Here is a 19,192-nt window from a genome sequence, read left to right on the forward strand (position 1 = left end):
CTTCACTGTATTGTACACCTGGGTTTGCAATTGCTGGACCATGGTATCACAGCCATGCTAATGTGTGTCAATACTGCACTACACAGACATTTTGACTTGGGTCTACAGCTTGAGCTGCATCCACAGTGCAAAACATTCGGGGGGTGGGTGAGAGCCCAAAGCCCTAGCAGGGTCCTATGACCCAGGTCCTGAGTGCTTGCTGACATGAGTTAGACTGATTTGTGTGTGCAGATGAAAGGAGGGCTTGGGCTGAACCTGAATCAGAGCCTGGGCTTAGTGTGCAGTGCAGGCATACCGTAAGTCCGGGGGTGGGGTTCTCAACATTTTCCTTTCTGAGCCCCCACCCCAACATGCTATAAAAACTCCACGTCCCACTTATGCCACAACAACAGGTTTTCTGCATACAAAAGCCAGGACCAGCATTAGTTGTTAGCAAGCAGGGCAACTGCCCGGGGCCCCATGTCACAGAGGGCCCTGTGAAGCTAAGTTGCTCAGGCTTCAACTTCAGCCCCGGGTGGCAGGGCTTGGGGCCCTGGGCTACACGTGGTGGGGCTTCAGCTTTCTGTCATGAGCCCCAGAAAGTCTAATGCTGTACCTGCTCGGCAGACCCCCTGAAACCTGCTCATGCACACCCCACCCCAAGGGCTAGCAACTACTGTGTATACGTTGAGCAATGAACAATGCTAACTCACACTACTGATTGGGAAACCCTCTGGAAATTAATAAAAACAAACAAACATGATTGAAAAACAAGGATAGTTGATTGCAAGATGTAGCTGGTTCATTTATTTTGACAAATGTTTACAATGATTTAAACAGTTCACTACATGCTAGTAAATGTTTTTTTTCCCATAGTACATATTGTGTAAAGCTTCAGTAACACGCATAACTTTTCCAGTAAGCTTACAACACCATTCTGCTATTACAGCTGTGCTGAGAAGTGCGGCAACGCCGCTGGTTAGGACAATATGCAAGTTTGTGGCTCAGAGAGGTTCTACAGTAACTCCTCACTTAACATCCTCTTGCTTAATGTTGTTTCGATCTTACGCCCCTCCTCAATTACAGAACATGCTCCATTTAAAGTTGTGCAATGCTTTGCTATAACGTCGTTTGGCTGTCTACTTTGTCCACAGCTGGCAGCCCCCGATCAGCTCCCCTATGCCCCCCCCTCCCCCAGCACCTCCCACCCGCTGGCAGATCCTGTGGATCAGCGCTTTCCCCCTCCTCCCGCCCGTGGCAATCAGCTGGCTTTCAGCATTCAGGAGGGAGGGGGGAGGAGTGAGGACTCGGTGCACAGGCTCCCCCTCCCTCCCTCCCCTGCCCCCTGAACATCGCAAGCCAGCTGATTGCCGCAGGCAGGAGGCAGGGGAGGAGCAAGGATGTGGCATGTGGAGTGAAGGGGGAGGGAGGGAGGGTAGAAGAGACGGGTCAAGGGTGGGGGCTTGGGGGAAGGGGTGGAGTGGGCAGGCTGAGGGTTGAGTGCCCTGCCCCTGGTGCTTGCAGAGTAGGGGAAGCTGCAGCTGTGCAACATGCTTCTCCTAGCCTACAGCACCTTCAGCCTCCTTGCCTGCCTCATTGTCTCCAGTGCCAGTGGGCTGTGCCTGTGTGGGGTAAGGCGGGGGCACCTCCCAACTATAGTACTGTACTGTACTGTAGAGCAAAAAAAAAAAAATTCCCTGGAACCTAACCCCCCCCATTTACATTCATTCTTATGGGGAAATTGGATTCGCTTAACATCGTTTCACTTAAAGTCACATTTTTCAGGAACAGAACTACAACGTTAAGTGAGGAGTTCCTGTACTGCTATGTAAGTGGCCTCCCCACTGCAGCCCATAGAGGAGAAACCCATATAGCCACGCTGCCGGCTCTGTCTTCTGCAGGCACCGCCCCCTGCAGCTCCCATTGGCTGGGGGAGAGGGACAGAAATATCATCACTAATCACTGGGCAGAATCAGCCATGGGGGCAGCATCATTAGTTGCCAGGCAGAGTCACTCCCCCCCCCAGTCAAAATACCGACCACAACTATCTGATGCACACCTTGCCGTAATCCTGAAGGTTTCAACGGCTCAGTCACTGAGGCCAAACATCAACAAACTGGCAAACACTAAAAACTCTCTGGCAGGCAAAGAATTGTATAAAGTTGTATGACAGTTTTATTATTGCTAAGAAATTCAAAATAAAAAACAAAATATAAACATTTTCTTTTCTGAACACCGTTGTCAGTGACATTACTGGCCTGCTGGGAGGATTTGAGGACTGGCACTGGCTCTAAGGTAAATTGAGTGTGAGACCCCCTGAACTAGTGTGTTGCACCTCACCTTACATACATGCTGCTTCTTGCAATCATGCTGAAGCTCTCTGCTCCAGAATTAACCCTTGCCAGTAATGATCAACAGAGGCAGTGTGGCCAAGTGGATAGAGCTCCGAACTAAAACTCAAAAGAGCTGGGTATTATTCTCATCTCTTCCACTGCCCTGGCTGAGTGACCTTGGTCAAGACTCTTTGCCCCTGTGTACCTCAGTAGGATACTTCCTTTGTGAAGTGCTTTGTGATCTACTGAAGAAGTGTGTTGTAAGATATTATTATAGGTGTTAGCTAGGATGTAGAATGAAAAGTTCAACTTTCTACAATAGGAGAGATCTTCCACAGCTAAACTCAATGGAAGGAAGCATTTTCTTTGTTTACACAAGCGTCTCAGCATTTCTTGAAGTGATAACATGCTATGAGATTCCCTCTGGAGAGCACCATTTAATTCAGTGGATCTTATGGCGAAATTGCAATTTAGGTGTTGTCCATGAGAAGGAAGCAAAAAACTGCCCCTCATCTTACTCACAGGCCAAGCAGTGCCTGCTAGAGTTACAAGGAACTTGCTGGAAAAACTCATAAGCACCAGAGTAAAGTCTAATGCCAGGTCTACACACGAAGAACTTTTGCTGCTATAGCCAGGCTGGTTAGGGGTGATTTTCTCTGACATTTCTATGCAGGCAAATGCCCCAGTGTTAGGGGCATGCACAAGAATAAAAGTTTGGTCGCTTTTGGAGGGGCACTCTCTGTGCTGTCCACGGCTCGAGAGGCTGGTTTCCCCCCTTCCCCTGAGTCAGTGGACCTTACTCGCCTCTCCCCGTCCCGCCCCGGGGGCCAGCGGAGTTCTGTGCCCCTGCTGATTGGAGGAGGGCCTGTGCCACTTCTTGCCCCCTGTTACGCAAGCCCCTACCTAGCGAGGGATTTTCTGAACAACTCTTTCTGGTGGCCTCAGAGTGCGGCCACCAACCCCTGCTGGTGGCTGCTCTATTTTTCCAACCCTAAGCCCCACTGCCCCAGGCTGAAGCCTGCAGCCCCCTGAGCACGCACACTGGCCCCACATGTCTGCAGAGGCGCTGCCCGGAGCCCCCAAGAGGCTCTGTGGTGAAGAGCGCTGATCCCTTGCTGGCAGTGCTAGCAAACACCAAGGCAGCCAGGAGCAACTGCTTTGCGCCCCTCCACCCAATCTCCACCCAGGCCACAGAAAAATCCCCTGGTGACCGCATTTGAGAAAAGCTGGCCATAAATGTGCTTTTGCTGGTAGAGCTAATTTTGCTTACTGAATTGATATAAACTATAAGGGCAAAAGCATTTCTTTTTGCCTGTATAAGCTGCATCTATCTACACTATAGGGGTTTTGACAGTAAAACTTAAGGATAGACTAGGCCTTACTGTAAAGATGATCAGAACATCCAGGACTATTTGGAAACAAAGAGGGTACTTTAATTCCAGTTTCCCCATTATTGTTTGCATTTGCTGGATAGGCTGCAAGATTCTTCCTCCCTTTACCATTAATAATTCTCCCCCATGCAAACAGCCCCCCTGTGAAATCTGAGAACTTTAGAGCCTTCAACTATGAGTAATAACATCAGTCAAGTGTGTTTTCCTTCGTCTTCTTGATTCTTGCTCCTTCCTATCACAAACAAAAAGAGCTTATCCTAAACCAGTGGCAATCCATGCATTTTACAGTAACAGGTATTCTGAGAAACAGCTTTGCCTCCAGACATTTTAATCCACTTGATTTTGACCTTGGCTGTAGAATAAAGCACTGAAGCTGCTTAGGAAGCTAGGCACACACACAGCAGCTGAAATTCTGTTGCGTGGATGGAGGCTGAGCTACATTTACAGAAAAACTGACACAAGACTGACTGAACAAGCAGCTTGGTTGTTATCAGCACTTTGCTCACTTTGTGTACAGAACCTGGGCCTGACATTAGCTATCTGCTCTGCAAATAGAGCTTTGGAGCGCAAGGCTTTAGCACATCTTCCTCAATGGACAGCATGAACTGTGCGTGCTGCCCATGTGCTTGCCTGAACACAGAGAGGGTGGAGGGGGAAGGGACTGGGGCCCTGGGCAGGGAAAACCCTTCACAACAAAACCTTTGTCCGGTCCCAGAGTACAGACTTTAAAATAGTTTGGGGTTGGAATTGCATTCTGGGCATGGATCTGACAGTTACCTCAAGTCCTTCCCTCTGCTCCTGAATGCCTGGATCCAACACTGGCACAACAAACCAGATTCTACCTTCACTTATGGTAGTGTAAATCATACGTGACTCCGCTGAAATCAATGGCGTGAGAGGAGAACTTGACTCAGCCTGTCTACACCCCCATCTTAAAGAATTTATCATCCAAGAGCAGAAACCGAAGCGATTAATGAATTCCCTTTGAAATGAAAAATTATATAAGCATAGTAGTAGGTTTCTGCTTTCACCAAAGAAAGTCATCCTTCCCTATTTACATAAATAATGGGACAGATGCTTTAGTCATACAAGCTTCTTTGCTGGCTTTCTTTTTATAGAGTGTCTTAACTGCTAGGTGCTATTACAGGGGGGAAAAATGGAGATACACAAAATTATATGTAAAGCCACTCAAAAAAGGCAGAGCTTCATAACCACCATTTTTGCAGTGTGTCACCCACATCCACATTATGTAACCAGATGCTGGTGAGACTAAATATTTAAAAAAAAAAAAATCCCCAAAACCAGAGTTTATATGCTCGGCAATGCCCTTAGGATTCTGGCAGGCTGCAAAGAGGGCAGAGAAAGCCCTCTCACTGCTCCTGGCAACTAACCAGCCATCCAAGAATTTCAGACCTTAATTGCTACAACAGGGTGCTAGGCAAAAGGCAATCTTGGCTACTGGGGTCCCTTTTTATTCAGGGCCCTAGGACTGTAGCCAAAACTCTGAATTGCATCTTGAAGCAAACAGGTGGCAGTGCAAAGAACATGAGCACTTGCTGCCTAATCTGTGCTTTCGTGCTGTTAGAGTTAAACATAAAAAACACAATGTTATGCTTTGATTTATATTACAGTAGCACTTAGACTGGGATCAGGGCCCAATCGTACAGGGACTGTAAGAAACTTTCCCTGCCTGAAGCTTACAAATCTAAACATACAACACAGGTAATGGGTGTGAGAAAGGAGCCATTATCTCTATTTCACAGATGGGGAAACCAAAGCACCGAGTGATCGAGTGACTTGCCCAAGGTCACACAGGAAGTCTGCACTAGAACCAGGAATAGCCCACACTGCACCATGCCAAACATCTAGTTACATCTTGTTTATTTCATATACATGATAAAACGAAGTTAACTACTTACAGACAATAGATTACACAATACGAAAAGGTATTCCGATTCTATGATTATTTTGTGCAGCTTGCTTCTAAAAATATACGGTCTAGGGTTTTACGTGAGTATGTGTACTACCACAGCCCTCATGACTGACAGGAGAGCATTACGATTCCTACACTGAGTGACATCTCGTTATGCAATTTCTCCAACCTTCTCGGAAACCTGGCCATTCTCCTCCAGCCACTAGCTACCTCCTCTGCCATCTTGCCCTGTTCACACACAGGGACTGCCCTTCCATCCTGCAATTCAGTAACCTCAGACACGTATGCAGCCTCTACCATTTAAGTGCAAGTACCTCCTGGAATAAGTGTGTAACCTTTTCATACACAGCACGAGTTAGTATCCACATAATCAGCTTTAACCGCTCAGGGCAAATGTTACCAGCATGACTTTAAACACAACACTATCTAGCACAGCAAATCTCTGGACTTCTCTGCAGGTCAGCTCCAGTAAATACTTCAGTATATTAACACTATGCTCTGATCAGCTGATTTTCCTCCACATGAGGTTTCCTTGCATCATCTCTCCCTGTGATGTTCTATTTCCTGGGAAGACAGCTGAAAATAGCCTGCTGCACATAAAGGAAATACTTTCTAGTATTCCCAGAGTGTCTCATACTCCCACATCTGGGAAAAGGAAAAAAAACAGCAACAACCTTAAACAGCTACGCAAACAAAGCCAAACCCTTGCAGTACTGGATTATGAATATGCAGCCAGATCAGAGTTTCCAAAGTAAAAGTTACAGCTATCGTGTCCACCAAGACTCCATACTGGTTAAAATTACTTTGAGGTACCAGCTGCAAAATTTTAGTTCTCACGACAAGATACACAGCTTTTATTGCATCAGCCTCTTGTAAAATCAAAATAAAAGGGTTTCACAATCGATTTGTTCTTCATTAGGAAAGAGAAAGCAGTCCAGAATCAGAAAGGTCTAAAGGTAGCTAAAAGTAGCGTCTACTCTCTCCACCCTCACCTAAGAATTACAGGCAGCAGAAACACGTGATCGCAACAGAAATGGATCTTTCCCATGATGTGCAAGAATTCCCATCAGTGCCAGAAGGGCCACAAAGCAGCTAGTAAGCAGTTATGACAAGAACTGATGGGAAGCCCTATGTAACTACATACAGGGGAGCTGGAACAATTTGTATAGTGAGGATGCTGAGAGACACTGAACTGAACTGTAAACCCTGTATATAATGGAAACCACTTGAAGCCAGGGGGTGCAGTAGCACCCCCCGTACCTCTGTGTACATAAGCATGTTTATTTACTGTAGATGCAAAAGCTTTATTTAAAAATCATGTCCTGGTTGCTAGGCTCAACATTTGATTGTGCTTCTCTTTTTACCTCCCACTTTCTATATTTGCAAAGACCTTGACATTCATACTTAATGTCTGCCCCAGTACACAGTGACTTTATTCTAAAGAAGCTGTCAGCAGCCCAACAACCTAGTCTATGTGCACGACTCCCAAAACTTAAAACCAAAACTCAACTAGAAAGGAAACCCAAACTCAGCATTGCTAGACCAAGCATAATTGTTGGGGAAAATTCAGAATGGTAAATGGTGTAATCCCAGAAGACATAGAATGGGTCAAAAACTGCTACGAGCCTAGCCAAGGCTATAATGAAGGATAATTTGAGAGGACCAGATTGGAAGCCCCCTTATTCATGCTGTCAAGCATTTGATAACACTTCACTCTTATATAGCACTTCTCATCAGTTGATCTCAAAGCGCTTTGCAAAGGAGGTCAGTATTATTTACCCCCCATTTTAAATATTGAGAAACTGAGGCACAGAGAAAGGAAATGACTTGCTCAGGGTCACCCAGCAGGTCAATGGCGCAGTCGGGAATAGAATCATTCCCTTCAGTGGGACCACTCAGGTAAATAATTGCTCATTTACACAAGTAAGGGGCTCAATATCTCTCTCTTAACATTTCATTGTGTGCCCATCTTCGTCCTAGGAGAACTGGAAGCACTGAGAAGCGTCCCCAACAGCTGAATTTTGAATCATCTCAAAGTTAGGGGGTTCTGAAGTGAATGCTCTTTACAGAGCTTTTCCCCAGATTTATTTTGCGGTGGAAAGTTTGTCCGTTTTTCTGCAGCATGCCACAATCTCCAGCAATGAATACTCAGTGGGGACAGTTAAGCAGGTCATGCCTTCAATGCTTGAGCACTGCATTAAGTGAAATAAGTGGATGCAAACTCAGGGACTGAAGCAGATTTTGTATTAAAATAAGTAATGAAATAAGGACAAGCAGACAAGCCCCTTAATTATATTAAGCATTCAATAAAGTTCCAACTAATAATTTTGTTACCAGGTACATGAATTCTTGCAAAGCATTTTCCTGTGTTCAGATCAGTGCTGTGTTTAGACACTACTCAGGAAATAGAAAGACCTTTTTCTTATCAGAGTGTACACAGACCAGTGGACTAAGCATAGGACTGGGAGCCAGGAACTCTTGAGTTCTAATCCAGATTCTGCCCATGATTCGCTATGTGGCCCTGCAAGTCATGTTAACCTGCAAGTCTCTGTTTCCCCTATCTGTAAGGTAGGTGAATTAGTATTCTCCTCCTCCCAGAGGGTGTTGTAAGGATTAGTGTTTGCACTGCACTATACAAGTATTAACCTCTGCTGGAGCAATTTATTAGGAGGTCTCCTCTGCCCTATTCCTTATTGATTTCAGAAAACCCCACAAATCTACCTGCTACTGCAAGTGCTCTACATGGAGCAATATTTTAAATCCTGAAGCTAGTGCAGAGAGTGGCAGCTTGTTTGTTAAATAGAGTCCTTCACCATAAAAACATGACACCAATGTTTTGTGACCTGCATTGGCTACCCAGTGGTCCCATGTGAAGTTTAAAGGTGTTGGTTTTGATCAATAGAGCCTTAAATGGCCTGGGACTCACCTGTTTGAAACACCTCTTGCAGATGCAGCGATCAAACTAGAGCAACTTTGGACGCAACTGAGAGCAGCCAGGAAGGTTCTCCATGTGGACTCCTTGTATCTTCCTCATCTTTGGAATCTGCCCCCACACCTTTGGTCTGAAATAGCTTGAGCTGGTTAACCTCCAGGGCATACTGCAAACCCAATCTTTTCCAGCAGGCTTTTCAAGAGGGCTTTGCTGGCTGTTTCCTTTTGGAATCTGCGAAGCAGGGGAGGTTTTGAATTGGGCCCCAATCCTTGAAACATTTAAGCGCACACACAAATTAAAAATTTTATTAAAGCGAATGTTGAAAAAATTATATAATACATAGGTTGGGGAAAGAGCGTCTATACATCTAGGTATAGTGCGTAGAGTATCCACAAACACAAAGTTAGTTTTTAAAAGTCATGATACAGAGAATACATAATCAGCAATAACCCAAATTTAGGTGAATAGATTGAATAATACAGTTTAGATATTAGAATCCGAATACTCAGGTACACTACTCATGAAATGTTGTACAGAGATTTGGTTATGGAAAGCACATCTCAATGAGGGGAGACTGTCCCTCAGTAATTGAGAATTAGGTTGGTTGTCCATTTAGAAAATACAATCCATGAGAACAGTATTTGTTACTTTCCTGAATGCATCCGATGAAGCGAGCTGTAGCTCACGAAAGCTTATGCTCAAATAAATTGGTTAGTCTCTAAGGTGCCAAAAGTCCTCCTTTTCTTTTTGCAAATACAGACTAAACACGGCTGCTACTCTGAAACCTTTCCTGACTGTGTTTCTCATCAGCACTCCAGCTCATTCCTCCTGGTATTGCTGATGTCCAGTGATGTGTTCTATGTAGATGTCCGTCAACCACCTGATGGCATCCGACACCATGAGTTGCCGCATCAGCTGGGCGTAGCATTGACCAATTCCGCATTCTCTCAGCACTCACTCTTACTGGGGTCCCATGAGCGTAAGGCTCCGATGATCAGTGCACATGTCTAGACCTGTTAACCCTTAGCACTCAAGGTTTCGGCCACAGGGGCATACTTCTTTACCTTTCGAGCTCGGGCATCGTGGAAGGCTGGGGTCCTGTTCTTGAACAGCACTGTGATGTCCACCATGATGGTCTTGTTCCAGTCCTCATTGGTGAGGACAATGTCTGGTCGCAGTTGGCTGTCAGTTCCAGGGATGGCGGAGTTTACAGCAACCTTCCTCACAGGTCGCGGAATGGCTCTGGCCAGGTGATCTTGGATGGCGTTGTGTTGCAGCCGCCAATCTCGCATGGGGCTTGCAGCTACGCAGTACGTGGGGTAGCGTCTCGTTGGCATAGCCGCACTTCCTGCATCGCTTGTTCCAATTCCCATGGTGGACAGCTCCGTTCAGTGGGATGCAGTTGAGCCAGGTCTTGTGGATGAACCTCCAGTCGGCAAATCAGGGAGGAAGTGGTTGCTGGCGTCCCACTTGCACGCACATCCAGTGGCAGCTGATACGCTTCTCCAGTCATCACATAGCGTTGCGGGCATGAGTCCAGAGCAAAGCAAAGTCTCCCCATCTCTTCCAAATTCACTTTCCAGTGAGCCGCTCAGGTAGGTGGCGACATCTTGTTTGGAGGGGGTCCTTGCGATTCGCTTCTTGACAGCATCCTGCAGAGCACTCTCCGCGATGTTCCTCACCGTGGCATCCGGGCACGTCAGAAGGCGTGAGCGATCACGGCAATGTCACACAGATCACCCATTCAAGGTGTTCGAGGCGTTACCAGGTCTCATTCTTGTTTGTTGCTGATTAAATCCTTCTTGCCTCAGACTCATCTTTCCAATCCACAGCACAGGAGGATTTGCTTTGCTGTTATTAGTGTGATCCTTAACAGGAACACTCCATCTAACGAACAAGACGAAATCAGCAAGAACCACTGTGACTGCCTATAAATACACTAAAGCTAATAGGAAGGTACCTCTCTACAATTTAAAGATGCTTTCTAGTGTCAAAGTCCATTCTTTCACTCCTAATCTGCATTAAGTGCTGGATAGCTTCAAAGCTGTAAGGTTAGGTAAACTTGCATGCTGGTTGGGGCAGGGACCATTTTAGTTTTGTATAAGCACAGTGCCTAGCACAATAGGGCCCCGCAGCCATCGCCATAATCACCAACAACATTGTTTTAAGTGATGGAGTGGCTCTTATAGCAACTGCAAAATTGTCATTAAAAGGGGGTTTAAGTTCAGAATTTATCTTACAGAAACTTTATTTGTTCCCACTTTCTAATGCTTTCCACTGGCAAAGTGGAACCTTTTTGTTCTTGGCCCTGGTACTACAACCAACTCTGTGTGGGCTGACCCTTACATCTAGGGAGCCCCACTGACTTCAGTGGATCATCATGCCAGGATCTGATTAGGTGGAGGCGCTTGCAGGACCGGAGTCCTAGTTTGCACCATCAAAGAGACCCTGATGGGAATTATTATTATTTGTGTGTACTGAGGTAGCACCTACGAGCCTCACTCATGGACCAGGACCCCATTGTGCTAGCTGTACAAACAGAACAAAGAGACAGTCCCTCCTCCACAGAGTTTACATGGAGGGGAAACAAGAAACTTTGCCCCTCACTTGAATGGAAGAGCTGAAGCAGTGACAATGGTTTACAAAAATTGCTTTGATAGCGTAATATAGTTAGCAAAATAAATATCACTGAAGTTTTCCTTTAACCAGATTTTGTCTCTCAAGGGAATGTGCTGTAAGTTTATTATACTGCTAAAAAGCAAAACCCCATAAGGATAGCAGGGTTTATAACACTTAATCCAAGGTGATGTTGGTTTCCCAAGTTTATGTATCTTGTCACTGTTCCAAAACACACCAGATTTCCTATGCATATGTGAAGAGAAAAAGAACAATTCAGTAGTTAGGGTGCCAGTCCAGGACACTGAAGACTTGATTTAAATTCCTGCTTTGCCCCAGACTTTCTATGTCGCATTGGGCAAGTATGTCTCTCTCTGTCTTAGTTCCCCATCTGCAAAAATGGGGATAAACGCATACAAATTAAGCACATGCTTAAGTGTATGCAGGATTGGGACCTTGGATTAGGAGCTCTTCCAAACAGTTTGGACAATGCCTAGCAGATAGCACAGTAGCACCCATAACTATCTACGTGTCTTAGGTTTTCATACGGACTTTATCACCATAGTAACATAGCACCTAACAATCTTTCATTGTAAATATCCTCAAGCAACGAACAATGGGTAGAAGAAAGATACAGCACACAACTCAGACATATCAGCTATCCCCAACAGGCTCCCTATTGAGCTGGCTAATTTCTCGGCTATCTTAGTAGAAGCAGGTCTAGAGGAAGAATTTAAGTTCAGTGCATTAAGAATTCACATGGAAGAAAGCAGGAAGACAGAAATGAACAGGGGCAGACGGAGCCTCCGGCACAGCAGAAGAGGAGTGGTTGGTCACATGGTTAAGAGCTGTAACTGTTAAATAGCATAACCACACTGTGACCACCTAGGCACTTCACTGTCACCACTATGCTGCATAAAACAGCTTTATGAATTTCACCTAGATCCTCTAGCCTCAAGAGTGCAGGCTATGAGCTTGAAGGAAAGACTCCACGACTACTTTGTTATTTTCATTTTTATAGATGTTTCTGTGGTGTTCATCACGATCATATATTCGCAAAACAGGGACCAAGCACACAGTTGAGCAATTTCCAGCCCAATCCAATACAGGGTAGTGGTGCACATTTGCACTAGCTTGGTTTGTTACAGTACCATTACTGCTGTTGATTGTGAACAGTCAGTCATGAAACATGGATGACCGACAGCAAGGATGGATGGGAGACCTTCAGCATAGGGATCCTCTTCTATTAGTGTGTCTGTACAGTGCCTAACCTACCTGAAATCTACCTCCCTGTGCCTTACTGCCAAACCTGTGGTCTCAAGGGTGCTTGAACTAGATCCCCTCATTATAAAAGAGGGGATGGTTGGCAGGGTGTTTCTTGTGACAGCCCAAGATTGGTGACTTTCTAGGTACGCTGCCAAAGACACCTGTTCAATAGGATCTCTGGAGAAGCTAAGGTTAGGTGGTGAAGGGGATGGCTCAGGTCCTGTGGAACTGATTTTAATGCTGCTGAGGATCAATTTAATTATATTTATTGTACAATTACATTGGGACACCTGGAACCTTGGATAAGCATCTTTATTATCTACATAAATGAACTGATAGGGCCCACATCTCAGTGGCGGGATCCAGATACTACTGTACTTAAGTCAACATGTACTACTCCAAGCCAGAAGGAGAAGAGGTAGTGCCTTCAGAAAACAGCTTTGTGGGTTTTAATTTACTGGATGAATCAGTACTGCTAACTTGAAAAACAGAGTATAAAAAGTTGTAATGGTTCCTGGCATTTCTGAGTAAATAACCTTCACAGAGAGTTCTGTGCTCCACCTTTTAAAGAGTTGTAAACTTCTTCCCTATTTTTATGTGAAAGTTCAGTATACTACATGTAGGATCCTAGATATTCTAAAAGTGACTAAATGATGAAAAGGCTACACTCTCTTTTCTCCTCCTGAATAACTTCCTGCAATAACATTTAAAAATATGGTGTGTCTCTCTCATTTTATGGTTGACATTCTTAGAGAAAAATCCTGCAATGCTAGCACTAAGTAATTACATGAAGCTTGGTCAATTTCCATTATAAGCCCATCTTTTTGGATAGTTCATCTGTCTGCACTACAGAACCTTCTTCCAAAGTACTTGCCAACTGACAGTACTTCAGTAGACTATATGAAATTGATCGCTGGTCTTAATCTAGTTAATAGTGGAGCCTTGCTTACCTCTCAGAACATTGGTCTGTTGCTAAATAGAGGACTTCAGTCTCCACTGTCTTCTGGCATCTTTTGGAATATTAGGTTATGCAGTTTCACAGCCTTACTTTTTAATCGCAGCCTATGCAAGAAGTTCTAAATATGCTCTGCAAACATTCCCACCCCCCACCCCACCCCGAATTCAGTTAATTGATGCTCAGGCAAGTTGCCTAAAGACCACAGGCTGAGCTCTGCCTTTGTATGGCGTCCTGCATTGACTTCAACAGGAGGCACACATAAGGGCAGGATTTAGCCTCAAGTCATTCATTTAACAAATGCAGCAAAACGTCACAGTTATATATGATTTTGTAATTACACACACTTGGATATCATAGCGAACACAACTCACTTTTCCTAAGGGCTTGTCTACACTGGCAATTAACAGCGCTGCAGCTTTCTCGCTCAGGGGTGTGAAAAAAACACCCCCGAGCAGAGTGCTGTAAAGCGCCAGTGTAAACAGTGCCCCAACACTGGGAGTGGGAGCTACACCCCTCATTGAGGTGGGTTTTTTTAGAGTGCTGGGAGAGCTCTCCCCCAGCGCTGCGACCACACAAGGCCCACGTTAAAGCACTGCCACAGCAGCACTTTAGCATTGCCAGTGTAGACGAGCCCTCAGTCCGGTCCCAGGACCCACTAAGTTAGGGTCTCTCTTCACTAGCAACATAGTCACGGCACCAGCACTGGGAGAGAGCTCTCCCAGCACTGTTAAAAAACCCACCACCTTCATGAGGGGACTAGCTCCCAGCACTGGTGCACTGTCTACACTGCACTTTACAGCACTGAAACTCGCAGCGCTCAGGGGGGTGTTTTTTCACACCCAAGCAAGAAAGTTGCAGCGCTGTAAAGTGGCAGCGTAGACAAGACCTTTGACTTCTACCTTTACTGCCTTAGAGCAGCCTTGCAAACCAGTCATAATTTGCCAGCCCTGGCACAGAATCCATTGGTTTTTATTATGAAGACAATGGGAAAACAACACTTCCATAATTCTGATCAATACACACACAAAAAGGCTTTAGTGTTAATACCTAGCAGGTCAGTACAGAAACACACAACTGGGTAGATACTGCTTTTTTAAGTCTCATGTCTCAAGCAAAAGCCTCTGAACTGTGCTCTTATGTAATCAAGAAACAAAACACAAAGCCTTAAAGCTATTGAAATTCGCTTCGGACAAGACTGAATTCCAGCATGTGGTCAACCACAACTATCAACTGCCATTACCCTTCCCAAGTCATCCTCATAGAACACACACTGCTAATCCCCACTGCTAAGATCAAGAAAAACAAAATCCACCCCACCGGGACATCCCTGCACCTGTATATGAAAGAAACCTGAGGATTCCAGGCATTCAATCATAGTATTAAAAGGAAATTCTTGCCCTGCCACATAAACCCTCTGCACTTTTTCAGGACATGGTCTCTTCTATACTGCAGATGTGGACCTAGTGACTCCATCACAAACTGCTCTTTTCCCTTTGCCTGCCGCAGGCTGCACCAGCCTTACAGCATGAATGCATAATACAGGTCCTCAGAAGGCTCCTTTCCTCTACCAGGACTAGTCAATATGCACCACAAACGGCAGGGTCTAGAAAGAATAGATTATTACACTGACCCTTCCAGGAAGGTAGTGACATTTACACAGAGTCCAAACTTCACTCTTATGGGGACGTTCACAAGGAAGAGAAACACTTTTTGTCACTGAGGTGTGGGAGGGGGAAGAAGCACTAAACCATTCAGCCTCCGGAGGAATGAACACAGATTGCTATGTTGCTACTCCATGGCTCTTTCTGGCTTTGCAGATTAATGGCAATTGCTGCTCAGGGTATCCCTGGGATGTGGCACTCCAGTGCAGTCATGTTTCCAGCCAAGTGGCCACAGTATCAAATGCCCACAAAGTCCACACCAAAGGCTGACCAGGGCTCTAAGAACCTCCCTAGTACCTTCTCAATTGCCAACACCATCAATACTGTACCAAAAACACCCCCATTTCCTTCTCAGTCATAAGGCTTTAGACTTGCTTGCCCCTAATGATGCAATATTTGGAAAAGATGTTTTATTTTGCTAAGATGCAATACAGTTCCACTGCAGGGAGGCAGCAGCACCACCTTACACAGCCTTATTGCAATGGCACAAACAACAAGAATACAGGGGAAGGAGGTAGATGAGACAAGGAGATTTAAAAGACTGAAGGGGAAAAAAAACAGCAGATCAATAACAACCCAATATCTGATTCCAGGAGACAGAGAAAGCAACAATACCGTAGCATCAAGAGTTTGCACTATCAAAAAATATGTATAAAAGGATGAGCAATTGCAGCCCAAAGGGAAAGTTTCGAGTGAGGTTATGAGCAGCTGAAAACAGGTTATAATGCAAACTCAGTGCAAACCAGAACTGCAATGGTAGCAGCAGGCATGCACTGTGATCCAGAGCACCTCCAGATATCACCGCCACTTTGGCCTATGCTGTCAGCAGGTATATCCTGTGTGCCTGCACTAGAGCATGAACGTTTTGGGTCATGGATTGTGCCTTCCACGTCCACACAGCCAGGGCTTTAAAAGACAGGTAGGAGAATGAGCCAGTCTGCCCTAACCCCAGCCTTGGCTGCTGCTGAAAGGCATGTTCTACCGTGTGTGTGTGTCATGTGAACCTCATTAACCCCATCCCTGCCCATACCACTTCCCCCCGCTCCTCAGTCGTATTTCTCTCTGAACTGAGGCACATTTCGGTGGACATGGGGGGGTGGGGTGGCGATACTTCCCCTTCCCCCCCCCATCCCACGTGTGAGACTATTCAAGTCCCACCCTCCCCATACAAAATCTCTTTATAACCGAAACCTTTTAAGAGAATATCTAGAGATATCAACAGGAGAGGAAGGGAAGATGAGGCAGAAAAAATTAAGGGGGGACAGGAAAGAAGGAGAAGGGAGATATCAGCAGGTGAAGGGGGAACGGGTGCTGAGCCAGGACACCCGAGGGAGATGCAAGGAAGGAATGGGGGGGAAGAAGAGAGGAGAGCAGGGGAAGGGAAGAGGGGGCTGATCCAGGGCACCCAAGGGGAATGAAGGAAAGAATGAGGGGGAGGAGGCTGGGGACGTGGGGGGGCCTGAGCCAGGACACCTGAGGGAGAAGGAAGGAAGGAAGGAAGGAATGGGGGGGGAAGGAGGAGAGGGGCTGATCCAGGACACCCAAGGGAGACACCAAGAAGGAATGGGGGGAAGGAGAGGAGAGGGGAACAGGTGAAGGGGGAAGGAGGAGAGGAGGGGGGGCTGATCCACGACACCCCAGGAAGGAATGGGGGGAAGGAGAAGGGGGGAAGGAGGAGAGGAGGGGGGGCACGGGCTGATCCAGGACACCCCAGGGAGGCACCAGGAAGGAATGGGGGGAAGGAGGAGAGGGGGCAACAGGAGAAGGGGGGAAGGAGGAGAGGAGGGGGGCTGGTCCCAGGACACCCCAGGAAGGAATGGGGGTGAAGGAGGAGAGGGGGCAACAGGGGAAGGAGGGGGGAGGGGGGCTGGTCCCAGGACACCCCAGGAAGGAATGGGGGGAGGGAGGAGCCCCGGGGAGGCTGGGCCCGGGCACTCACCCCCCGGCGAAGAGGTGGAGCAGCGTGTTCTCCTGCGGGGCCCCCGCCATGGCTCCGCCGCCGGCTCCTGCTACCGGCTCCGCGACTGCCTCCTCACCGCGACTGCGCCGACCGGGCCCGGGACCAGGGCCTGGCGGGGGCGGAGCCTCGGGAATCACGTGAAGCCGGCGGGATGTGAAGCCACCAACCAGGGACTGAGTGGGGCGGGATCTTCGGGGGCGGGGCGGGGGCGCTGGCACTGACGTCATAGGGGGAAACGAAAGCTCTGGTGCTACAATGCGGAGGAGGCGAGCCTGGAGCATTGCGGGATGGGGGGTGCAGGGAGCTTGGGGGGTGCAATGGTATGGGGGGTGCAGGGAGCTTGGGGGTGCAAGGAGTTTGGGGGGGTGCAATGGGGTGGGGGTGCAGGGAGATTGGGGGGTGCAATGGGATGGGGTGCAGGGAGATTGGGGGTGCAATGGGATAGGGGGTGCAGGGAGATTGGGGGGTGCAATGGGATAGGGGTGCAGGGCGATTGGGGGCACAATGGGATGGGAGTGTAGGGAGATGGGGGGTGCAGCCCAGAGGCTGGTGCAATGGGGGTGCATTGGATGGGGGTGAAGACTTGGGGCTGGTGCAGTGAGATTGGAAGGGGTATGCAAGGGTATGGGTTTAGGGCTGGCACATTGGGGCTGGGAAGCACAGCAAAGGTAGGGCTGCAGGGGCAATCAGGTAGGGGTGCACTGGAATTAGATATGCAGCAAGAAGACTGTGCAGTGGGAATGGGGTTTCAGCAAGCAGGTAGGCAGTGCACAGAAGCTGTGTGTACACCAAGGAGGCAGCTCTTGCAGTGGGGCTTGATTACATTAAGGAAGCAGCCAAATCAGTTCGTATAACAGGATTGTGAGGTTCAATGGGGCAGGCTTGTTGGGACAGCTGGAACCTAGGGTGCAATAGAGCAACTGTTTGCAACTGTGCAAAGTGTTGGCTGCAGTCTTTCAAGCAGATTGATGCTACAATGTGGTGACCAGGTTGCAGATATTTAGGCCTTGAGATGGGTGGAGATTTGAGATCAGAGGCATAATGATAGTGTCTGATAGGACAGTTCCAGGCTATAAATTCAGAGCCTTCCTGAGATAAGAAAATCTTATCTGATCCTCCCTTGTGATTGCCTTGCTGAGTGGAGTTCCTGGGTATTAGAGCTGAGTGCATTATACTGCTAGCTACCATACCTGGGTGAAGTCGGTGGGGGGGATGAAAGCAGTGGCACAATTTGTCCTAAAGGTATTTTGCTACTGACATATTTCAGACGAAATAAACTAAACGCTGCATCTTTTCCCTGAGTGTAATGTCAGCATATTTTGCACACCTAATATCTCCCTCACCTATCCTTCAAATCTCTCAACTAAACTGTCAGCTGACATCCCCTTCCCATCATGCTCTATCCAGGTGTTTTCTATGGTCATTCATCTGCCTGACCTGGCAGGATTGAAACCCTCTACTTGGTATTGGCAGCCCAAATTTCCCCAAATTCAGAAATCATGAGTTTGGCTTAAAGATAACACATTTCATGTTCTTTCTATTTCCAGTCTGTTTTTTGAATCTTTAAGGGGCCTAGGGGTCATATTTGCCAGCTTTTCTCCACAGGCATGAGGGCTAGAGGCTTTCAACTTAAAAAAAAAAAAAAAAGTACACTGACTTTCTCACAATCTCTTGACTCCTGGAGTTGCAGCTTTAAGAAAAATACCAAACAAAATCACAAGAGTTGGCCACACTGTCGCACCCCAAAAAACATGGCTATTCAAATGATTGTAACTCACAATGTGGGCATGCAAAACAAACTATGATCCTTTAAAAACTTCTCCCTTTATCCTATTAACCCCTCCAGAGCAAACACACAGGTACTTGATCTGGATCCTTAATGTCTTTATTGACTGTGTTACCTGTATAAATCAGAATGGAAGCTACTCAGGGCTGGGCCCTTGCCTCCTGTGATACCTACTGTGAGCCATGTGGAGCTACGACCTTGATTCAGCAAAGTAATGGGACTATTCACTTGGTTCAAGCTAGGTGTGTGCTTAAGTATCTTGGGCATATGTAAACGGTAATTAATAATCAGATCATACTCTGTATCCTGCCAGATACAGTTGGGGAAGCAGAGACTTGCCAAAAACACAGGCATTTCTAGACAGATGTCAAACACAG

The 19,192-nt window shown here is 46.7% G+C and overlaps 1 protein-coding gene across 1 annotated transcript in view; it reads right to left on the reverse strand.

The window, feature by feature from the left end:
* Positions 1-17,133, reverse strand: part of SLC25A33 (solute carrier family 25 member 33) — a 39,155-nt gene extending 22,022 nt beyond the window's left edge. The window contains exon 1 of the mRNA XM_074975397.1: positions 17,009-17,133. Within this exon, the coding sequence (XP_074831498.1) occupies positions 17,009-17,058 (50 nt within the window). The 5' untranslated portion in view covers positions 17,059-17,133. The remainder of the gene's footprint in view (positions 1-17,008) is intronic.
* Positions 17,134-19,192: the final 2,059 nt, after the last annotated feature.

This window comes from Natator depressus, chromosome 18 (assembly GCF_965152275.1).
Source record: "Natator depressus isolate rNatDep1 chromosome 18, rNatDep2.hap1, whole genome shotgun sequence".
NCBI lineage: Eukaryota > Metazoa > Chordata > Testudines > Cheloniidae > Natator > Natator depressus.